At 42.7% G+C, this 20,569-nt stretch overlaps 2 protein-coding genes and 1 long non-coding RNA gene across 5 annotated transcripts; all 3 read left to right on the top strand.

The window, feature by feature from the left end:
* Window positions 1-917: 917 nt before the first annotated feature.
* cops4 (COP9 constitutive photomorphogenic homolog subunit 4 (Arabidopsis)) lies at window positions 918-6,083 on the top strand. 2 transcript variants are annotated; one of them, XM_084482847.1, is made up of 10 exons: window positions 918-1,131; window positions 2,020-2,099; window positions 2,419-2,570; window positions 2,711-2,814; window positions 2,908-3,061; window positions 3,326-3,476; window positions 3,944-4,114; window positions 4,853-4,968; window positions 5,096-5,180; window positions 5,556-6,083. In XM_084482847.1, the coding sequence occupies exons 1-10, from the start codon at window positions 1,058-1,060 to the stop codon at window positions 5,687-5,689; spliced, it is 1,221 nt and encodes a 406-aa protein (XP_084338973.1). In that variant the 5' UTR covers window positions 918-1,057; the 3' UTR covers window positions 5,690-6,083. The 2 variants fall into 2 exon arrangements, with proteins under 2 accessions (XP_084338973.1, XP_084338972.1); XM_084482846.1 differs by having other exon boundaries at window positions 3,944-4,120.
* Window positions 6,084-6,951: 868 nt separating this feature from the next.
* On the top strand, window positions 6,952-18,707 carry lin54 (lin-54 DREAM MuvB core complex component). Of its 2 annotated transcripts, none has more exons than XM_084482682.1 (14): window positions 6,952-7,049; window positions 9,544-10,293; window positions 10,712-10,820; window positions 11,341-11,453; window positions 11,853-12,008; window positions 12,402-12,597; window positions 13,276-13,349; window positions 13,515-13,712; window positions 14,028-14,119; window positions 14,628-14,702; window positions 15,211-15,313; window positions 15,460-15,597; window positions 16,117-16,319; window positions 17,028-18,707. In XM_084482682.1, the coding sequence occupies exons 2-14, from the start codon at window positions 9,571-9,573 to the stop codon at window positions 17,221-17,223; spliced, it is 2,376 nt and encodes a 791-aa protein (XP_084338808.1). In that variant the 5' UTR covers window positions 6,952-7,049; window positions 9,544-9,570; the 3' UTR covers window positions 17,224-18,707. The 2 variants fall into 2 exon arrangements, with proteins under 2 accessions (XP_084338808.1, XP_084338809.1); XM_084482683.1 differs by lacking the exon at window positions 6,952-7,049 and adding an exon at window positions 8,302-8,365.
* A 382-nt stretch (window positions 18,708-19,089) lies between these two features.
* LOC311363496 lies at window positions 19,090-20,263 on the top strand. Its single transcript, XR_014638994.1, has 3 exons — window positions 19,090-19,378; window positions 19,562-19,610; window positions 19,807-20,263. It is a non-coding gene; the product is annotated as an uncharacterized lncRNA (long non-coding RNA).
* The last annotated feature ends 306 nt before the right edge of the window (window positions 20,264-20,569 follow it).

Below are 20,569 nucleotides of genomic sequence, written 5' to 3'. Positions count from 1 at the left end.
ACACACACACACACACACACACACACACACACACACACACACACACACACACACACACACACACACACACACACACACACACACACACAAACACAAAACTTTACACACACTACACACACACACACACACACATACAAATAAATAAACAGCTGTAATTCTATCAAGAATCAATAAAAGGGTGGGTTTTTATTACAATGTAGTTAAGGCAATTCAACAAAGTTCAATAGTTCAGAATGAAGGTTAATATGATGATGTCAGTGATTCCAAAACACTTGTTTGGTTTCTTTAACTCGGCTTGTTGGCTTTTTCTCTCACGACTTCTAGATGCAACCATGTGGCCTGTGTGAGTGAGCCAATATTCCAATGAATATATTCACATATGTAAAATAAAATGTATTGTGTAATTACACTGAATAAAATTTATGTTTGAAACGCGGGGTTTGTATTATTTGAAACTTCAATATAGTGGTGAAATGTTCACAGACAAATAAAAGAGAAGATAAGCAGCATGAACAAGACATAATAATAACAGAAAGAAGAAAAGACAACAAATACAAAATAACTATTACTAACCTTCTTAAATTATAAAATTAACCATATTACTCACACTAACCCAACAAATAAAACTAACCCCATTCCTCACACAAACACTATATGATGAACAACACTAACCCTCCTACTAGTACTAAACTTCTCATAACATAATAATAATAAAGAAGTGGCTTCTAGAAACCACCGAGTTTTTTCGCGCTGAGGGGACAGGGGACGGAGGGTAGAGTCTATGGTAAAGTCTATGTGTAAAGTCTATGGGTTGTGATGAGTATGGGTAGAGTCTAAGGGTATATCTAATGGTCCAGACTATGGGTCGAGTCTAAGCGTAACGTATATGTGTATAGTCTTATGGTGTGTAGAGTCTATGGGTGGAGTATATTATGGGTAGAGTCTATAGATAGAATCTATGATGGGTAGAGTCTATGGGTAGAGTCTATGTGTAGAATCGCCCTCTTTGACAGCAGCGAGCACTGAGTGGTTGACGCTCACAGAGGAACCACCAACAATGGCGAGCGAAGTGAGGCAAGAGCTCGCCCAGCTCATGAATTCAACTGGATCGCACAAAGATCTTGCTGCAAAGTGCGTACCGAACAAAGCAGTGGCAATTTATGTGTGTGTATTCGTTTGGGGTTTGCACGTTCGCTTTTCTATTGGTAGCTGTAGCATAGAGCTAGCTAGTTAGCGGACGTCAGCTAGTTAGCGCTAACGCTACATACACTATCCTGTTAGTTTTAAGTTTCTCCACGGAATTTTCAACTATCCATTCAATAGTAAACTTGTTAAGACGTCTCCTAGTGTGGTTAATATTGTAAATAGGTAACTGTAAGCTACAGAATGAATGTTCTATGTTATTGATGGTGTCACTTCAGTTTCCCATTCAATTACACCAGCATGTAGCCTCGATAGCTTAGCATACCTGAAATAACAAGCTAGCGCTTGCAACAACGCATCGTTTGAATCCGAATATTGGCAGGGAATGCTCGGAAAACGAATTGAACTATGAGTCTTAATGAATGCCCATGTATTATATGACATACGAGCCTTTTGCTGGCTGTATTGGCAGCCATATTTGAAGTGTATCACTGATATTTGGGTGCTACTTCGGGTGCTTGTTATGATGGCAATTGTTTACTTTGTCAGTAAACAATCATTTATCCTATATTGGCTGTTTTTTTGTCGGGTTGTCTCAAAGTAGATGTAGTGCCTTTTTTTTTTTTTTTACTAGTGGTTCTTTCCAGCATATATCTGTTAACTAGAGGTCTAATCCAACCACCTTGTATTGGTATTGGTAATGTCTGAGAGATATGCACCATACAACAGTGCAAGATGTTTAGGTGGTTGATAAAGCTACACAACGATCTTACCACATTTGAAACAACTATAGTGCGAAAACTGGCCCTATAGTCGCTAAAAAATACTTAATAGTTTGATGGCCTTCAGAATCAGTAATGTAACTTTCTTTTTCAGGTATCGTCAAATTTTGGAGAAGGCCATTCAGTACACAGATGCAGATCAACTAGAGTTCTTAAAAGCTTTCGTAGAAGCAAGTAAGTGCTGCCTTTATTTCACTTAAACAGTTTAACAGGAACTGGTTTTCTATTTGTGAAAAGCTTGTGGAATATGTTGATGCTGTTGTATAATTATTTTATTATTAAATTAGTATTCTGTTCTGTGTTTGTGTTGTGGTTGGTTAACCTTTAACAGATATTTACCTATACAATCGTTAAATAGTTTCAATACATTCGATGTATGACACACATTCAAAACACTGTCCTTCAATCGCCCACCTGCGTCTGACCCCTACTGTTTACGGTGTACGCTAGCATACATACTCATGCATTCTTTTTTTTCCTTCTTCCCTTGCAGTGGTCAATGAAAATGTTAGCCTTGTCATCTCGAGACAGCTTCTTACAGACTTCTGCACACACCTCCCTAACCTGCCCGACAGCACTGCCAAGGCCATATACCACTTCACCTTGGAGAAGATACAGCCTAGGGTCATCTCTTTCGAAGAGCAAGTGGGTGCTATGTTTGCGTTCATATTTTTTCTGTACCTTCTGTACCCTAACCTTCCCTTGACTTTATGAAATGTCTCTGAATTCAAGTGGCCTTGTAAACTTCAATATTCTGAGTGTTAAACGCCCATTTCTTTCCACAGGTAGCCTCTATTCGACAGCACCTGGCGACCATTTACGAAAAGGAGGGAGACTGGAGAAACGCTGCACAGGTTTTAGTTGGAATCCCACTGGAAACGGGACAGAAGTAAGATAGCTCTGGCTACAAACATGTTTATGTCTCACAAGATGCATCATCTCAAATATGTTTTAACTATCACTCTTTTCGTTCACTCCATAGGCAATACAATGTAGATTATAAATTGGATACGTACCTGAAAATCGCTCGTCTATACTTGGAGGATGACGACCCGGTACAAGCTGAAGCCTACATAAACAGAGCATCGTTGCTACAGAACGAGTCGTCCAACGAACAGCTACAAATACACTATAAGGTAACAACAACGTGTCATGAAATGTTTTTTGTTTTTTTTTGCTATATATCTATTATATTGTTGCGTGATTTTTATTTATTTTTATTTTTTCAAAAGTCACAGTGCTCAGTGGGGCAGAATGTGGGTTAGGCTATTTGAGTCCCAGCCAAACATATAAACATACTTGTTTTTACCTGCACTGTTGAGGATGCTTGGAGTTAAAGAATTTAATTGTCTTGAAATTGTCTGTTCACAAATGGTCTGTCACGCTGTGTTGTCGCTCAGGTGTGTTACGCTAGAGTGCTGGACTTCAGGAGGAAGTTCATTGAAGCTGCCCAGAGGTACAACGAGCTGTCGTACAAGTCCATCGTCCACGAAACAGAGCGCCTGGAGGCCCTGAAGCACGCGCTGAACTGCACTATACTGGCCTCCGCAGGTACGTGCAGGCTACCACAGGCTGCTGCTACCACCATTGTGTAGGTTAATCTGTTGATTAGATGGATTATCTGACTGTATGGAGTTCAAACCCATAGCCATAAGGCTCTGGGTTTATAGCGGGGGTTGGGAGCAAGATGGCCAATCCCCGCTATTTGCTCCTCAATGAACCTCACAAAATGTCTTCCGAGTCACTTTGGATAGAAGCGTCTGCTGAATGTTTAAATTGCAGAATAGCGGGGCGCACTGGGTTAAGGCGCGTACCACGTAATAGAGTCCTGATGGGTCGTTTGCTGCATGTCCTCCCCTCTGTCTCCCACACTTTCCTCTCTGTCCATCTCTATAATAAAGCTGAGAAAGGCAAAAAATAAATCTTAAAAAAAAATCAAAAAATTGCGGAATAGCAGTACAATAAATGCAATGCATACTCCAATGAATCCACAACCTTCCCTCCCTCCACCCCTCCAGGTCAGCAGCGGTCACGGATGCTGGCCACCTTGTTTAAGGACGAGCGCTGCCAGCAGCTGGCGGCCTACGGCATCCTGGAGAAGATGTACCTGGACCGCATCATCCGGGGCAACCAGCTGCAGGAGTTTGCTACCATGCTGATGCCCCACCAGAAGGCCACTACCACAGACGGTGACGGTGATTTTTGAATGGGCTTTTCACCTTGTTGTATTGTATTTATCGCTGTACTGTACTGTACCGTAACCCGTCAGGGCTGTTCCCCACCAAAGCTGAATTGTAGAGCGGAAGCATCCACTTTTGAATATGCACCGAGGTTAATCGAGGAACTCTTTCACACCGATGGCGGAGCTGCAGTATATGCTAGCATTTTCAAGAGTTTATTTTTCAGATGATCAATTGAAATTACCAGATGGCGAGTCCACATGGGATTAAATATGTCTCCTGTATGAACACAAGGCAATCTACATTTGAGCTTTGGTGCGCAACGACCTTATCCTCTTCCTGCCTATGCCCTGCCTCTTCCATTCCTCTTCTTTTATTGCCTCCCCCACTCCTCCTACCTCCTCACCTTTTATCTCCTCTTCTCTCCTATCCTTTCATCCCTCTGCTATTCTCATCACTCTTTCTATCGTCTTCTCTCATCTCTTCTTTCATCCCTCAGCTCCTATCTCCTCTCATCCCCTTCTCTCTCCTTTCATCTCCTTTCCTCACTCCTCCTATCTTCTTTTTCCTCCTCTCCTCACTTCAACTCGACCTCTCTACTCACATTTTCTCTCCTCTATCCTCTCTTCTCACCTCATGGTATCCTTTCCTCCTCAGCTGATCGCCTAAAAGCTGTGTGCTTGGTGAATTATTATGTGAGGTTTCCCATACATTACGTGACATGATATCTGTGATATATCCCTTCAGGGTCCAGCATTCTCGACCGAGCGGTGATTGAGCACAACCTTCTTTCTGCTAGTAAACTGTACAACAACATCACATTTGAAGAACTCGGGGCACTGTTGGAAATCCCCCCTGCAAAGGTGGGAATTATTTCAGAAAACAAACTGCTTTCACTCATGCCAGATCATGGGTTTATTGTTTTTTTTTGCAAACTGAAATATTCCTACTTCTTACTTGCTGACTCAAAACCTAAATCTATCTCCTCAGGCTGAGAAGATAGCCTCCCAGATGATCACTGAAGGACGTATGAATGGCTTCATTGACCAGATAGATGGAATCGTCCACTTTGAGAGTAAGTCAGCCACAACAGTCCCTATTTGATTTGACTGGTGGGTGACAGTCATGATCACTTCTATCTACAACTCCGTAACAAACTAAAAGTGTGTTATTGCCAGCAGGAATATTTTATGTTCTTGTTGACCATCTGACTGGTGGGACCATGGACAGTCTGGATACTTGAGCATTTTAATTGCTGTGGGAACAATTTGACAGATTTTATTTCTCATGATTGTTATGCAATCATGCAAACCACGGATGTGAAGCAACTATAAACTAGTGACAGAGGAGACTCAAATTGGGCTGTAAAGTGTCAGTTTGCGACGTGCAAACATCGGTTTCATCAATTAAATTGCACTCGAAACCAACCACTTGCTTGTGTCTCCTCCAGCCCGCGAGCCGCTGCCCACCTGGGACAAGCAGATCCAGTCTCTATGTTTCCAGGTCAACAACCTCCTAGAGAAGATACGCACGGCTGCTCCGGAGTGGGCTGCACAGGCTTTGGAAGCCCAGATGACCCAGTAAAGCCCTCCTTCTCCAAAACACAACCCATCCAACATAATCCCCCTGTTGTTATTTGAATTGGCTTTCTTATCGTTACCATTCTTTCTTTGGTTGAAATGTTAATGAATTGTCATCACTCTATTAAATCCTCCCCCCATAATTCTTCAGATCTGTTATTTTTGGGAGGAAGTCAGGGCTTTTATTTTCTTGGCCGTCAGGAAGTCAGGACCTGTGTTGCTTTTCCCAGAGCTATATGTGTAATGTGTCCTTGTACAATTTTTTTTTTTAACTTGACACAAAGTACAGGACGTACAATACCTGGATGAAGACAGGATTTTTAGGACATTCAGCCTAACAATGACCAGACCTAAATAATAAATCCCGCCAAAGACATAAATAAAGTCTGGAAATGAGAAAATAACATGGCATCCCGTGTCTGTGATTTTGACTGAATTGACTGAGATGACCAACCGCAATCCCATGTTTATTTCAGTATTCATGAAATGGATTGTTATTGTCTTTATATTTTCAACACTTTGAGCATCCTGGCCAGCCTGTATACACACCTGCTTAAAATCCTAATATGCTAATATGCCAATACAAAAGACTCAACATAATCATCTCATCAATCTACACAATCGTGTTGTATACACAAATGATTGATCCGATCATTCTCATTACAATCTTTCCTACCTTGCAACGAAAAATATACATTTGCGTGTACTAAACAAACCTACCGACACAAATTTTCGAATGTTATTAATAAAAAGGGTACATATAATCAAAATTTGCAAACCCTTCAAAGTATTTCGCAAACATAAAAAAGCAATGCATGGACATCACCTTTTGCAAAAATGGCCCCTTGAGGGTTTCAGTGTTTCCCTGCCCGCCTACTATGGGAGTTCAATGATGTTATATGGTTTACTTACAGCGTGGTTTATACTGGCCTTATTATAAGATTGCTCCCATAAAATTCCAACAGGGTCAAGACAGTTTGACAATTACTGTAAAGTCTTATTATTTCAGTTTTATCATTCACACATGAACGTGTTGACGTAGACGTAGACGGTGCCCACACATTTAAATGTCCTACCAAGGTATACGAACTCTCCACTGCATGGTGTTCTTCGGTTTTGCTTTACGCCATGGATAGGGACTTTGTTTAATTGCAAGAAAACATACTTTAATATCTAGTTTGTTATTGGACTGACACTGAACACCTTCCACCCCTGTGAGTGACGAGGGGGTGACGTAGCGCTCGGAGGGCGTGGCCCCAATAGAAGTTGTCAGGGAGGAATGGCGCTCGGCGCGGTATTTTGAACAATCGTGTGTCCCTTTCGCTGTTCTCGATCTGAATACGTACCCAGTTGCAACAAGTCGGGTAAGCCACTGTAATAACGTGACATTGTGCACCAGCGCTGACACAAAATCCACGTTGAGACCCGCCAATGCAATACGTGATGTTTGCAAACTGACGGCTAGCAAGCTAATGTTAGCAGGCTCAGCAAGTTTGCTATTCCAGGAGGTGTTTGTTGGTGGAGATTCGAGTCCGTAGCCTTTTAGTTTAAGATGTAAAAACACACACACACAGCCTCGGGTAATGGTCCGCGACAGATCTAAATCAGCGGGGTTTGTGTCATGTGTAAGCAGCGGTAGTGAGCAGCCTGGGAGTCATTTGTTTTTCGGTCTATTGTTTCAACTACGAAGAAGAGAAAGGCCAATCACTTCCATAACCCAAGAAGTGTTGTATTGATCATCACTCTTGACACACATAACACTCAACATTAAACACTTTTCAGGGTTGTTTGTATGCGGTGGGTCGTTTTTGCTATTTGTTAACATTGCAAGGTATATTCCAGTGTGTGTATTGCAGCAGAAAATACGCAGAATTGTTCCCCTAATCGGCGAACCTTTCTTCCACCAGTCCTTTTATAATTAATATAAGTCATGCAAAACCGAGACATTTATTGACATTATTTCCTCATCGGTCCACTTTGTTTATTGTTAAGGCTATGACACAACCCACCCGGTGTGTGCGTGTCTCCTTGTCACATCCCCACCAAACTGACAGCACTAACATTAATTAAGAGAGCAATGTCGGTCACCAAACGATTTTAAGTTAAATACACCGGTGTAACAGTGTCAACTCGTTTCAAAAAGTATTTCCGTGTGTACTGAAATAACGTGACATTTGTACGCGGTGTGACTCCAGCCTCCCATCCTTGTTAAATGGTCCGTAGGCTCGTAGTGAGCTAGTGGAGTTGATGACGAGGGAAAAATGGCGGATCTTTCGAAATCCAACTCCGGTGTGAAATAGTAGCGCAGCTCCACAAGCAGCCGGTCGCCCCGTCTCACCCGGCTGCCTCTGACCGCGATCAATGGCCCACTGACGGCCTCTGTGCGGACGATTTCAGCGTCCCTTGTTTACAGTCGAATTAACACAATTCGTGCGTTTCAGTGATATGACGGCGCGGTGGTTTTGCCTTAGGCCATATCTGTGTTTACAGAAGTGTCTTGCGATGAGGGCAGTAATGCCCAGATCCATACGACCCCCAGGCCACTGCGGCCTAACGCCAACACGTTCAATATTGCAAACAACCCAGTGATCTACAAGACCTACTGCGAGGAGTTATTGCATTGTGAAAGGTCACAGCATGTAGTTGTGTTGCGCTCGAAGCCCCAGCAGCTGTACAGTGGGTGAGTGTTGTGAGGCTAAAGGAGCTAGCCCTGGTTGTTGCGTTCTAGTCCTTTATGGTGTTATTCGATCAGATGTGCCATCGTGCGTAATGCTACTCTGTCAAGTTTGAGTGGACCCCATTGTCACTACATTTAGACATTAAGCCATGCAATAATTATTCTGTCACCAATCAAATGTGTAAACAATCAACTCCCTGTTCAACCAAAAAACACGGTCCTTAGATCGAAAATTCTACTCAATACCAACGGTACAGATAGACACATTTGACAAGCCTTTCCCGTCAGTACTTTCAACTAATGAAGCGTTATAAATGTATAGCAACATGTTTTTTAGTTTGGCACTTTTCTAAATGCCCAACTGAAAAACATGATTCCCCTGTTATACATTTATAATACCATTTGTTGTGTATTAAGTATACTGTTCTACGGGATCAAATACAAGTAGAACATGCAGGCAAAAGAAATATCCTCTATATTGATATGTATTGGTCTAACCTTTAGTGATCAAGATTAAATTTGCAGACAAAAAGGTAACATTTCAATTAAATATTACAAACAATCTGTAGTAATGTCCAGTAGTAATTACTGCACTAGATACCACATCCTAAACTGCTTTTATATTTGAATTGCTGTTGCACATAGTGCCATAATGGCTGGCGAAGTTGTCAGGTCACTTGCAGTAATAACATGCATTCACTACTGCAGCCAAGAATAAATCCCCATGACCTGTTAATAGCATGAAGGTATACAACTTGGTACTGCACATCCCGTGCCTTTGGTATTGAGCTAACAGTCATCATGAGCCTCTCTTTTATTCAGTTCAATAGTATTTAGTAAACAGCCAACTCCTTTATCCAATGTGACTTACAGTGAAGTGCAGATAAATAGTATGGGTTAGGCCTCTTGCTCTAAAGGGTGAGCTCAAAAGGTAATTCATTGTCCATGAGCAACGAGGCAATACTGATGAATTGTCTTCAAAGGATGTGTATGAAATGCGTAAGGTAGTTGTGATCAATCTTCATGCTCTTGCAAACATCAAGACTATCATTGAATTGTTTCATGTCTGAAAGTAGCAGTGCTAAAAAAGAAAGTAAGGCCAGGGTATGAGATATTCCTTAATTCCGCTTTGTTCCTAACTGTTATTAACCACCAATATCTACTGTGTTATTGTTCAACAGCATTTGAAATTGAATAATCTCCCAAGCATGGACGTGGTGTCCCCAGAGCTCAACAACCTCCTCCCGGACGAGATCATGGATACCGAGGCCATCGCCGCGGAGGAGGTCCCCGTCTCCACGGCCCAGCCATGCGACGCGGCTCCGGTTCCCATGGAAACAGACGCGCCCGTCACCATGGTCACGGCACAAAACACGCAGCTCTGCGTGGCCCGGACTCCGCCGCCCGTCCGGAGTGGCATAGCAAGCCAGCTGACCCTCGTCGTCTCCAGCGCCTCCTCGACCCCGTCGTCGACGCTGGCCTTCAAGCCTATGTTCGCCATGTCAACGGCCACCTCCACCCGGACCACGGCCAGCCTCGCGGCCGCCAGCGTCCCCGCCAGCAGTGGCCTGCAGAAGCTCTCGCCGGGCTCCTTCGCCATATCCGCCGCCAACCACCAGATCATCCTCAACAAGGTGGCGGAGGCCACTAAGACCTCGGGCATGGGGGTGAGCGCCAGCACGGCGCAGGTCATCAAGCAGGACGGACAGAAGCTGCTGGTCACAACCATAGGGAAGTCGGGGCAGCCCATCATGCTTCAGCTGCCCCAGAAGAGCGTCCTGGGCCAGGCCTCGGGGGACGGCAAGTCCCCCGCACCCCAGTACAAGGTGGTGACCATCGGGGGGAGGACAGAGCTGAAGCCGGTGATGGGGAGCCCGGGCAGTTCACTGCCGGTGTCCGCACTGCAAGCCCAGCAGCTGAAGACGTTGCAGGTAGGGGGCGGTTCTGCCGTTGAGCCCGGCCAGGGACGTCTAGTGGTTGGGGGTGTTAGGGCCGAAGAGTTCTGGGTTTGAACCAAGTGATGAAAGGCATTTTTATGTTAATAATTTATATAATCACAGGTTCCGATTTTTTGGTTGCCGTTATAGGTATCAGTGAAGTATTATGCTGGGTCATTCTTGCCCCCACGTTTTTTTTTTTTGGTTGGACCCAACAGAACCCCACACTGCTGATCATACACAGGGGCAAAGACTTAGACTTCGATTTTTCACGGGAGACATGTGTGTTGCAGAATCTGAAATCACTTCCGGCATAGATCATAGTAAATTCTAATATCTAAATTCAACACTTTTCTGTAATTCAGATGTGTTTAAACTATGTTCTTAAACATATACCCTGCCTCTTCCACAGATTGCTAAGAAAGCACAGGTTTCCTCGGCGGCTCCAATCAAGTACATAATCACCAAAACCGTCAGCAAAGGATTGACGTCTCAAACAACCGTTTCTCCTGTTATTGCCGGTAAGTGGATTTCCTCGTAAAAATGGTGTTGTTAGGGCGTGATTAAGCTTGTTTTAAATGTGTATTGATCCGTCACTGTTTGATTTGGTGGGAGTGCTTAAGAAGTTACCTGACGGTTCAATTACTGAGGCATACGTGCTGCAATAGACAGTTCCCTTCTATTTATTTCAAACTTATTTGACATTATGATGACGTAATCTTTTGGATGTCACTATTATGTAAAAATTCCAAAATCTGACCTGCAATCTGTCCAGTGTATTTATTTTGTTTAGTTTTGTTAGGAACTTGGTCATGCAGCACATTTGACCCTAGTTGCTCCAATATTGATCCATATGCCTCTGTGATTGTGCCTGCGTCACAGCTAGTCACATCTGCTCAATGAATGAAGAGTCAATTCTTTACAGCCATGTGTGAATACATGTGTTCAACTGAACATATTGTTGTAGTATTGTAACATATATATGTACACAAAATGTAATATATTTAATCATTGTGTTCCTGTGTGACATAAACCCTGTAGGACGAGTACTGAATTCACCAGTGATGTCCACGAAGACCATCAGTATCTCAGAGTCTCTCAACACCAGCCTGCATAAAAAGATTGCCATTTCGCCTCTAAAGTCACCCAGCAAGGTATTGTTTCTGAGCTTTTTAAGTCACGTCGCAAATGTTAGCATTTATTTACGCGGCGTCATAGTGACAGTGTCTCTAAGACAGTGTGTTTAAGTGTCTCTAAACTGTAACTACCAAACCAGCTATTGTTTACAACCACGATGGCCGCCTGAAGAAGGCCCATTATTGATACGCTGTGATGTGCTGTCAATGTCAAAGGCTGTGACGATACATTTTTGCTTTGATTAAAGCTTCCCGGTTTACACTGAAGTAGAAACGTGCTTGAAGCAAGCCTCAGAACTGTTAAAAGGCGTTAAGAGTCGTCCGTTTATGTAAAAATAATGCACACACTTGGAACGTTTATGGACCAATCAGGGTCATGTATTTATCAACATCTTGGTTTGATTGGTCCCCCGTCAGCTGACCGTGGTGTCGGTCGCCTCCCAGACCCCCAACGCCACGCAGAAGTCTATGGGGGTCCCGGTCAACATGGCTCTGGGCCAGCAGATCCTCACCATGCATCAGCCCACCGCCGTATCCCCCTCCAAGGGGGTCTCAAACCAGTCCGCCGCCCAGGTGAGCATTCTCTAGAGGTGTGTGTGGGGGTGGGTGGGTGTGTGGGGGTGGGGGTGGGGGTGGGTGGGGGTGGGGGTGGGTGGGTGGGTGTTTGAATTTGCGATAACGCTAAACGCTGAATCTGTGATTCATTTCACACTGTTTATAATGGTATACTGGTAAACATCCCAAAAAATGTAACAAAGATACTGGTAAACATCCTATAACAACAAAAAAGGTCCCTTTATGTTATTAAAGAGCCCAAGACTAAAGACGGTTGAGGTGGAGATCTATAACTAACCCGATCAAGCCGGTGCTTCGCGACCTTCGCTCGTTTCTCTGAAGAACAACATTCCCCATAACAACAACAACAACAGCCTCATCAAGCACATGCTCTTCCCTACCCCCTTTCAGAGCTTGAAGCCGGTGCAGACGGTGACCATGGGCGGCTCCCACTTCAAGACCATCATCCCCCTGGCCACGCAGCCCAACGTGCAGCAGATCCAGGTCCCCGGCAGCCGCTTCACCTACGTCCGGCTGGTCACCTCCACCACCGCCAATCCCACCACCCTGCAGGCAGGCGGCCCCACCACCAGCACCATGCAGACAGGTGGGCCACGGGGCTGGGGTACTGTGTGTGGGTGTGGGTGGGGGGTGGTTGGAATGATGAGGCTCGTTTTGGAAGGAGGATGGGTAGTTGTTGGAATCGCTATTGTCAAAGATTATTAATCTCTATATATCTAGCTATCTATTGTTCTCTAGATGTCTAGCTGTCCCATCTGTTGCACTCTATACAGCAAATGCAGGTTACAAAGCTTATTAATGATTTTTAATGGATGGATAAAGGGATTCTCTCTATCCATGTTCCTATATCTGTCCTTATTGTGTATTAAGCCGTTATTCTATCAATAGAGAAATCAACATTGAAAAGCTTATTAATGGTCTTGTTTATCAATCCATCTTTATCTGTCTGTCTTAATCTATGTATATTTAGCCATTACTGTCTCGCCAGCATTGACAAACTAAGCTATTGACAAACTAAGATATTGACAAACTAAGCTATTGACAAACTAAGATATTGACAAACTAAGCTATTGACAAACTAAGATATTGACAAACTAAGCTATTGACAAACTAAGATATTGACAAACTAAAATCGACTTATCTAGAAACTTGCAGCACTTATTGCTTCAACGTGGATGATATGCTTGGGTTCTTCTCAGCCTGGCTTGTAAGTTTCTTTGGTCTCTCAAATGAATTGTTTCTAAATGTGGACAATATCCCACAGCGAAACCCATGGTCGTCAACACAGGAACGGTACGCATGTCTGTGCCCATCGCCCCGGCCCAAACCATGAAACAGGTGACTTGTTAGGTTATATCATTGTTTTATAGTTGATAGTCTTCACTAATTAAAAAAAATAAAATGACACACAGTGCAATTTGTAAAATAAAATATATTTTTAGTACAATATATCAAACATGTACATCCACAAAGAAAATGTATTAAAATATTCCCCGCCACTAGATGGTGCCAAAGTCCATTACGACGACGACCCAGGTGATGACCAACGCCCAGACCCAGCAGCGGCTGATCATGCCCGCTACCTCGCTGCCCCAGATCCAGCCCAACTTCACCAACCTCCCCCCGGGGACTGTGCTGGCACCAGCCCCCGGGACGGGCAACGTGGGCTACGCTGTGGTGCCCGCGCAGTACGTCACGCAGGTCAGTTGTGATAGGAACTTCATATAATTAAGTTTGTTTGAAAAAAAAATGTATTGTCATTTTTAATAATTGTGAAGTTGAGTCTGTATTATAATAATGATAATAATATCACTGTTATATATTTTATGAAAATAACTATGTTGCAAAGTTCGCTGTTGACAAAAAAAGCCTTTAAAACTGAAAATGCCTCACAGTCACAAGGGTTTGTTTATTCTAGATTTCCTCTCGGGTTATACACTGCCTTTTGACCACCATGTGGTGAAATAAAAAGATCAGAACAAATAGTAAATAGCTGTGTGTTGGTAATCTCCGCAGCTCCAGCAGTCGTCCTTGGTGACCATGGCCAGCAGCTCTGGGTTCCACGCCCCCACCGGGGTCCAGACCCAGGCTAGGCTGCCTGTCAATGGGTAGGGGACAGCCCATGGATTCCTGAACCTCTTGCCGCTGTTAATGTGTTCAGTCTGTGTGCATTAGGGGTGTAAACGATACACTAAAGTCACGGTTCTGTACGTACCTCGGTTTTTAAGTCACGGTTCGGTATGTTTTTCGGTACAGCAGTTTTTATTATTTTATTAAACAATTTGATTTTGATTTGATTTATTAAATTGTATCAAACAAATGCCTTACACAAAAATTAAAAGACATTAAATACAATTGAGGATAAAAACACAATAAAGTCCAGGACTTATTTCCATTGTGGTCCTCAACACAAAACATCAGGACAAGACACTAACAGAGTGTGTGATAATCAATAAAAACTTTTTTTAATTTTTTCTCGGTACGTACCAAAATGAAACGTGCATCCATCGAACTCTTAGACCCGTACCAAAATATTTCGGTTCGAATACGCGTATCGTTACACCCCTAGTGTGCATGTGACGTTTGTTTAAACCTACTTTGTCTTCGTCTTCTCAGCTTGTCCACAGCAACAGACTCCTCTACGAGGCCCAGGAAACCGTGCAACTGCACCAAGTCACAATGTCTCAAACTGTGAGTCTAATATATTTTGAGGGCTAGTACGTGGGTATTTTCTTTTTGGTTCTGTGGTTCTTATATTAGGGCATACAAACCCTAAAATCAGATGTAAATCGACCAACCATTACCTAGTTCACCCTTCATTCATTCAAAATAATCTATCAGGTAGAAGCAACCTGTACATATACACCATAATATGAATGAAGAATGCTGAAAGAAAATACTCAAGGTTTTGGAATTGCCCAAATTGAAGTCCAGAAAGCCACTCTTTGCTGTCAGGGGACCTAAAGAGAGCAGAACCAGTATTTGCAAAAATAAGTGAAGTAAGGTAGGGTGGAAGAAGCTAAAATGTGAAGTAGGAGGCTGATAAACTTGCATCCCTCTAAAGGTGGTTTGACAAGGTGTCTTCTAGGTGTACTACAATTTTCTTACGCAGAGAAATGTGTGTTCTGTCGTTCATGATTAGATTGAACTCTAGCCGTAAATATGGAGAACTAACAATTTGAATGGTCTCATTCCTCAGATATTGCGACTGCTTTGCAAACGGGGAGTTCTGCAATAACTGCAACTGCAATAACTGCTTCAATAACCTGGAGCATGAAACGGAACGACTCAAAGCCATAAAGGTTAGGAGCCATTCAGCTCTTTTGTCCTGAACGTATATCACTAATGGCATAGCTCTAATACTTCATTCTAACCCAAAGTGACCCTCTATCTCCATATGCGTCTCCATGTCCATTTTTAATCCCATCTACTTTTCTATCTATCCAAGACGTGTCTGGACCGCAATCCCGGCGCTTTCAAGCCCAAGATAGGCAAGGGGAAGCAGGGCGAGTCGGACCGCAGACACAGCAAGGGCTGCAACTGCAAGCGGTCGGGCTGCCTGAAGAACTACTGTGAATGCTACGAGGTGCCGGCCCCCCGCCCCCCCCCTGCCCCCCCCCTGCCCCCCCCCCCCCCCCCCCCCCCCCCAGAGGACAACCCTCACCGATCAGATCTTGCTAAAACAATCATTGATTTCATCGGATGGCCCTTTAATACCGTTTTGTTTTGCGCGTGGGAGGGAAGAAAGGGATAAACATTGTTTTCACAAAGCCAGTCCTGTGCCACACTCTAACCGGTGTGGAAGTCATGCTAATCCGCACCCCGGTTTTGGAAGTGAGATATTTTGGAAAGCAATCTCATGGATGGAGGCAAATTGGCAGCAATGATTACATGTTGGCCCTTGTTTTCAGTGTTTTGTTTATTTGATCAGTTTGGCTAATGTTGCTGACACAACCCCAAGATTATTTTCTGAAATTCTATATCAAGCATTGAAATGACATGGAATATCTATTCCATGTAACATGGAGTCCAAATCCTGCTTCCAGTTATTTGCGTCATCCTCACTGCTTTAAACCACTAAGGTGTATCTGTGTTTGCACTGCAGGCGAAGATCATGTGCTCGTCCATATGCAAGTGCGTCGGCTGCAAGAACTTTGAGGAGAGCCCCGAGAGGAAGACTCTGATGCACCTGGCGGACGCGGCCGAGGTGCGGGTGCAGCAGCAGACGGCCGCCAAGACCAAGCTGTCCTCGCAGATCTCAGACCTGCTCACCAGGACCACGCCCATCAGCACGAGTGGAGGCGGCCGGTAACCAGGATTTGTTTCCCTACACAGCGTAGGGCTGCTGCTCGATTATGGGGAAAAAAAATCATAATCATGATTATTTTGGTCAATATTGAAATCTCGATTATTCAAACGATTATTTTTGAGTTTGAAAACATGATGCATTTATTCATAATTTCTCTCTCAAAAAAAACACTTTTTACTTACTTTGAAATCGACCCTTAAAAAAATACACAAAATGGTCAAATAGAAAATAAAGTCCAGATATGAATCCAGCTGTTCTGGAATTTCTATTAAAAAAACAACAACAACAAAAAGACCCTTCAAATCGATTATATTAGTTTGGTGATCGTTTCACTCTGAAATCCAAATCGCGATCAAAATTTTATTAATCGCCCAGCCCAACACAGCGTCCATGCATTGAATTGATTCCTCTTAAAGGTGCAGTAGATGAGATTCGGGAGTTGTAAAGAGAGAGAGAGAGAGTGAGCAATATTCTGAAACTAAACAGCCAAAAATAATTGGAATTCCCTCCCCCCTCTGCTCCCTCCCTGGCCAAGTTTCTCCGCCAATGAGAAGTGTTGCATTTCGTATACCTGTGATTGACAAGATGAATTCCCTGAACCAGTCACAGAAGGGAGGCCCTGATTAGTTAAAAAAAACAGGCCAGACTGGTCTTTCAGTCGCTATAACAAAAAAATCATTATTTATTTGACTTTTTGTCCCTTATAGGCTGCCTTACACGTTTGTCACGAAGGAGGTGGTGGAGGCGACGTGCGAGTGTCTCCTGGACCAGGCCCGGCAGACGGAGCTCAGCGGGCAGCCGCAGGCCCTGGCGGAGAGGCTGATCCTGGAGGAGTTTGGACACTGCCTCATGAGGATCATCAGCTCGGCAGGGAAGGCCAAGTCGGACTGCATCAACTGCTAGACCAGGACCCCCTCCTCCACCCTGTCCCCTGGGCCTGGCTCATTCTGACCCCTGTTCCTTAAAGGAGCCGCTTGGGAGGGCGTTGGCCGAGAATGAGACCAGTCCTGTTTTCCTTTCTCCTGTACCACCAACCCAACCCCTGGGCTTTTAATTTGAAGGACAAAAGATTGACTCGACATCAATGGACAGTAGAGCGAGCTACTGCCTTGCTGAGGATCGGAGCTGGATGGAACCGGACTAATAACGCTAACTCGGACACGCATTATGCACAATGTTGGCAGAGATGCACATATTTTGGATTAAAAAAAAATTATAATCTACAAGTGCTTGTAGCTTAGTGCTAATGTTTCCGTAGTCATGTGCCTACCTGGAAGCTCAGTTGGAATAATGAGTTTTGTTTTTACTCTCATCATTAGCAATGACAAAAAAATGGCTAAATATATGTAAAGAGAAAAATGCACACAGTATGACTCAGTATTTTTTGCGTCCTGAATGCGCGGAGGGTAGTTCATTCAACCCGCACACAGATTGTATATTTGACTGATAACAATTTGCTATTTAATTTACTAATATTTGCCAGGTATATCCATGACTCCAATAATGACATCCTATTTTCACCTAGCTTTACAACCATGTCCGATAATCGTGTGTTAGTGCGTCCTCTCAGAAAATTATTGAAAAAACCCCTCTGTTCATGTTAGTTTTTACGATAGCTTAGCATTTGGCCTGATTATTAAATTGTGGCGAGTTATTTAAATATCAGGAGAAAATCTCTTGCCACAATCAATTTATAACTGCTTGTTTTGTAAGTTTTTATTTAATATTTTTCTTAAATGCCATCCCTCCCTAATATATTTAAGAATTAAGCTAGGCACCAACCTTATGGCTAATTTATACTGATTCTTTATCCAACAGACTCAAATTATGAGATTTCTCTGGCTGCAGGACATATGTATGGTTTAGTTTCGCAACTTGTACTTCAACTTCATGCATTTTTAAAACCTGAATTTACAACCCAAAATGACCTGTCTAATACAAACGTTGGTTCTCTCAGGAATAACCCGTAAACCATTTTTGGATTATTCCCAGATGGATGAAAAGAAGAGGAACTGCAATAGGAAGAATCGGTCACCTATATAGGGACATGGAGCTGTGCTGTATCGTGTTTGCTTTTAATTCGGATTCAGAAGTATTGCTGCTTTTGACTGTTTGTCTGTCTTCCATTCTTCACAATATTTTTTCAATGCAAAGTTGCCTTAAAATAATTTTGAAAAGCAAAAGCTTTATTTCATGTGTTGGGACTGCAACAAATATTTTTGGTAAATTGTTTATATGAGAGGTGTACATTATGCTCTTTTTAAACCTTATTTTAAATTGTCTAGTTAATAAGTTACTATTTTAACAGGGCATTTATTTGAAATTAATATTTAAGACTGAAGGCAAGTGTTATTTAAGATTAATATCATTAGAAACCAGAAGGTATGTTCAGAAGCTGTTCTGTATGATGGCTATATGGGAACAGGCTTGACAGATGCTGATTTGAGTAGTTTCTAATAGTAAAACCTTTTTCAGAACTGAATTGGCATCATTGTCTTTATGTGTATCACATTAAGAGTAATCTTAGAATTACTCAGAATAATGACGTATTTCACAACTGCGTTCAAATGCAGTTTGAACTGTCGTTATGTACAGTTTCATTCTTCAACCACTTTGTTGTTGTGAATCCTGTCAACATAAACCAAAAGGTTAAAAAAAAAAAAAAAAAAAAAAGGCCACGCTTTACGTGACCCATGACGACATCCGGTTTAGCGAAGTACATCTTCCAGTGCGTAGAAGAAGTCTTATCACATGAGGCTTGACTTGGCAGGGTGTGTTTTTTTCTTCGTCTTCAGCCAAATACTAACAAATCTTCGATAAATCCGGAAAAAAGAACGTGAGACATTTATTAATCCGTAGCAAAAACCCCACCAGACAACCAAAGATGAGCATATATGCTTTTTTGATTTTTGAAAATGGAAGTGAGCACATGGTAGGCTCCTGTTTCTGCGAGAATATGGTGACTCGTTGATCTTCCTCGTGTTTCGGAGACGTTTGTCAAAACTACATCGACTAGTCCCATCACACTAGTCGACATCCCTAGTGCATTGTGATGCCTGTAAGTATGCACTTTATTCACCAATCGAATTACTATCCCAAATTCCCAATGATTAAATCTATCACTACCCATTTGACCCCATGCGGGAAAGAAATCGTCCTGAAATTCTGAGGGTGTTGTTATACGGTACGACCTGAAACTGTTATGGAAATGTTCTTATAAATTTGTTTTTTTCCTTACTAGGACTCAACGAGGAAGGCCGGGTCGTGCTGCAGCTATGACCTTACAGCACGTATGTAACTCTTACATTTACCAATGATTAAAATAACATTCACCAATGATTTAAAATAATCACTACCCATTTGACCCATTAGTGGGAAAGATTGTTTTGAAATTTATATGAGGGTCTTTCTTTCTTCTTTTAAAATGGTCATGGATAGTTGTTTCCTTTCACTTGAATCATTGGAGTTGTACTTTCCCCCCATAAGGAGTCGAATAAGGAGCTGAGGTCTCTGGAAGGCCCCTTCCGGGCGCAGTACTGTTCGCTACGGCCCTCGTGTGGCAAAGGGCAAGTATATGTGGCGTTGGTTCATAAAAGACTGAATGATTATCACTATGATTATAACATTACTTCTGACTCATGTCAATGAGAAAGATATTTTTGAGAATATATGAGGATATTATCATTCATGCTTCAAGTTTTCCCTAATGATATTAAAATGCAAGTAATTTTTACCTTGATGTGGTGGTTTAATGCACAACCTTTCCTACAGGAGCCTGCTGATGATCCAAGGTGTCGAATTGGAACATTTTCAACAAGAACCATCCGTTACTTAATAACTTAAAAAAAAAAAAAAAAGCTGTTTTGCAATACTTTAGAAGGCCCTGGTAACAGTTTTCTGTTCAACTGTCTTGATATGAAGACATGTACTTGAGATGTGTCAATAAAACAGCTTCAATTGACCTTTGTGTGAGTTGTGCCCTTTTTAATCCGTTGTGTATTAACCTAAAAGCTATGTTTTACTTATTTGATTATATGGTTATTTTCCACTAACCCTGAAACAGTCACCTAATAGCACTTGAGGCCTTTGGTAATGGCAGTTTATGTTTAACATGTGCAAGCAACAAATGCAGAGATTAATAATAATTTAAAAAAAACTCAATGTATATTCGGCAGTTGACCTGCATGCGTCTTAGCCGGCTATGTTGCGGCCCCGGCGTGTTATGGCGACGTCTACGTTTACCGGAAGC

Source organism: Micromesistius poutassou (genome assembly GCF_964030765.1).
Source record: "Micromesistius poutassou genome assembly, chromosome: 18".
Lineage (NCBI taxonomy): Eukaryota > Metazoa > Chordata > Actinopteri > Gadiformes > Gadidae > Micromesistius > Micromesistius poutassou.
The sequence above is the reverse complement of the archived record's forward strand: the minus strand, read 5'-3'. Positions and strand labels throughout refer to the sequence as shown.